Here is a 2,313-nt window from a genome sequence, read left to right on the forward strand (position 1 = left end):
GTTGGGGGGAGGGGGTGTTGGTCCGGTCTGAGTGTTGGGGGGAGGGGGGTGTTGGACGGGGGTCCGGTCTCAGTGTTGCAGTGTTTGGTGTAGCGGTGTCTGCAGTCTTATGTGTCATTAGCAGTCAGGTGATCTGTGTTCCAGGTTCTGATTCGCTGCAGAGTAAATCGCAGGTTGGGGCGTCTGAGGAAATTGCTGCAACGACTTCGGGCGGAGCGCGGGGGAGACGGGACGTTTGGTAAGGGGCGGGGACACCATTCCGGATGTGACGTAATGATTGGTGTAGGCGGGTCACATGGGACTCTTTATCTCACACAGAGAGCAGTGATGAAGAAATGATCCACATTCTCCCCGCGCCAGCCAATCACATCCCATTCCAGGACTTCCCTCCCTATCCCGCGGACCCCGAGGGATCGGTGAGTACACGGTGATACCTGGCCAGTGCCGTTGCCATGGGTTACCGCACATTGATGGTGAATGACTCCCTGATGTGATGGGGGGGGGGGGGTTTCATAGTGGGCCCCTTTATAAAGGAGAACCCCGAAGTGTTGCTGCATTGATGTCAGAGTGACCCCGATATGTGGGGGTGCCGCCACTTCCACTGAGACGGGTCATCCGAGGGCGGAGCTCTAATAATTGTCTCTCTTCTTCTGCTGCACTCAGACCCCTGGAAGTCTCTGCGCGGTGACCCCACAACCGGCCGCCGTCCACCTCAAAGTTCAACTACCGTTCTACGATTTACAGGTGACAAATCCCCTCTCACCGGCTGCACCCCAATTTACACTGCACTGTACCCACTGAGCCACTTACACTGCACTGTACCCACTGAGCCACATATACTGCACTGTACCCACTGATCCACATACACTGCACCGTGCACACTGATCCACATACACACTGATCCACATACACTGCACCGTGCACACTGATCCACATACACACTGATCCACATACACTGCACCGTGCACACTGATCCACATACACTGCACTGTACCCACTGAGCCACATACACTGCACCATGCACACTGATCCACATACACTGCACCGTGCACACTGATCCACATACACACTGATCCACATACACTGCACCGTGCACACTGATCCACATACACTGCACCGTACACACTGATCCACATACACTGCACCGTGCACACTGATCCACATACACTGCACCGTGCACACTGATCCACATACACTGCACCGTGCACACTGATCCACATACACTGCACCGTGCACACTGATCCACATACACTGCACCGTGCACACTGATCCACATACACTGCACCGTGCACACTGATCCACATACACTGCACCGTGCACACTGATCCACATACACTGCACCGTGCACACTGATCCACATACACTGCACCGTGCACACTGATCCACATACACTGCACCGTGCCCACTGATCCACATACACTGCACCGTGCCCACTGAGCCACATACACTGCACCGTGCACACTGAGCCACTTACACTGCACCGTGCACACTGAGCCACATACACTGCACCGTGCACACTGAGCCACTTACACTGCACCGTGCACACTGAGCCACATACACTGCACCGTGCACACTGAGCCACATACACTGCACCGTGCACACTGAGCCACATACACTGCACCGTGCACACTGAGCCACATACACTGCACCGTGCACACTGAGCCACATACACTGCACCGTGCACACTGAGCCACATACACTGCACCGTGCACACTGAGCCACATACACTGCACCGTGCACACTGATCCACATACACTGCACCGTGCACACTGAGCCACATACACTGCACCGTGCACACTGATCCACATACACTGCACCGTGCACACTGAGCCACACACACTCTGTGCTGTATTATTGATGTCTCGGTGTTGTTATCAGGTTCCTCGGCATTATAAGGTGATGGGATATCAGCCGGTTGGGACACACTCGCTCTCCTACCACTCCCCACGGCCGGCACGCCCACTGAGGAGCGGGGCCGAGGTAATAATTACCCTCACACCACCATGTGTCTCTTCTCAGGGGCCCGGACCCCCAGAGGGGCCACACTGACCTGTGAGGCTCCACGCCAACGTCCATCCAGCTTTCTCTACTTCTCTGTCTGCAGGACGAGCTTCTCCCGATGGCGACCCCTGACCCCGACGTCCCGGGAACCGCCCTCAGTGGGCGGAGAGAAGAGGAACGTTCCGCCCACCTGACACTGAGACCCCCGGAGCAACTACTACACCCCCCGGACTTCCATCCCATGCACGTCTTTGTGAGTGGAGCCGGTGTACTATCACCCCCATCATCATTATACAGGATTTATATGGTGCC

General features: G+C 56.0%; 1 protein-coding gene and 1 long non-coding RNA gene across 2 annotated transcripts in view; both read left to right on the forward strand.

Annotated features, from left to right (window-relative positions):
• Nucleotides 1-339, forward strand: part of CFAP221 (cilia and flagella associated protein 221) — a gene marked incomplete at its 5' end in the record, with an annotated part of 23,007 nt that extends 22,668 nt beyond the window's left edge. Inside the window, one exon of the mRNA XM_018575113.1 lies at nucleotides 145-339. Coding sequence (XP_018430615.1) covers nucleotides 145-339 — 195 coding nt within the window. The remainder of the gene's footprint in view (nucleotides 1-144) is intronic.
• A 50-nt stretch (nucleotides 340-389) lies between these two features.
• On the forward strand, nucleotides 390-1,979 carry LOC108803283. The gene is made up of 3 exons (XR_001942275.1): nucleotides 390-416; nucleotides 664-744; nucleotides 1,879-1,979. It is a non-coding gene; the product is annotated as an uncharacterized LOC108803283 (long non-coding RNA).
• The last annotated feature ends 334 nt before the right edge of the window (nucleotides 1,980-2,313 follow it).

Source organism: Nanorana parkeri, unplaced genomic scaffold, assembly GCF_000935625.1.
Source record: "Nanorana parkeri isolate BGI_ZX_2015 unplaced genomic scaffold, ASM93562v1 scaffold3564, whole genome shotgun sequence".
Taxonomy (NCBI): domain Eukaryota; kingdom Metazoa; phylum Chordata; class Amphibia; order Anura; family Dicroglossidae; genus Nanorana; species Nanorana parkeri.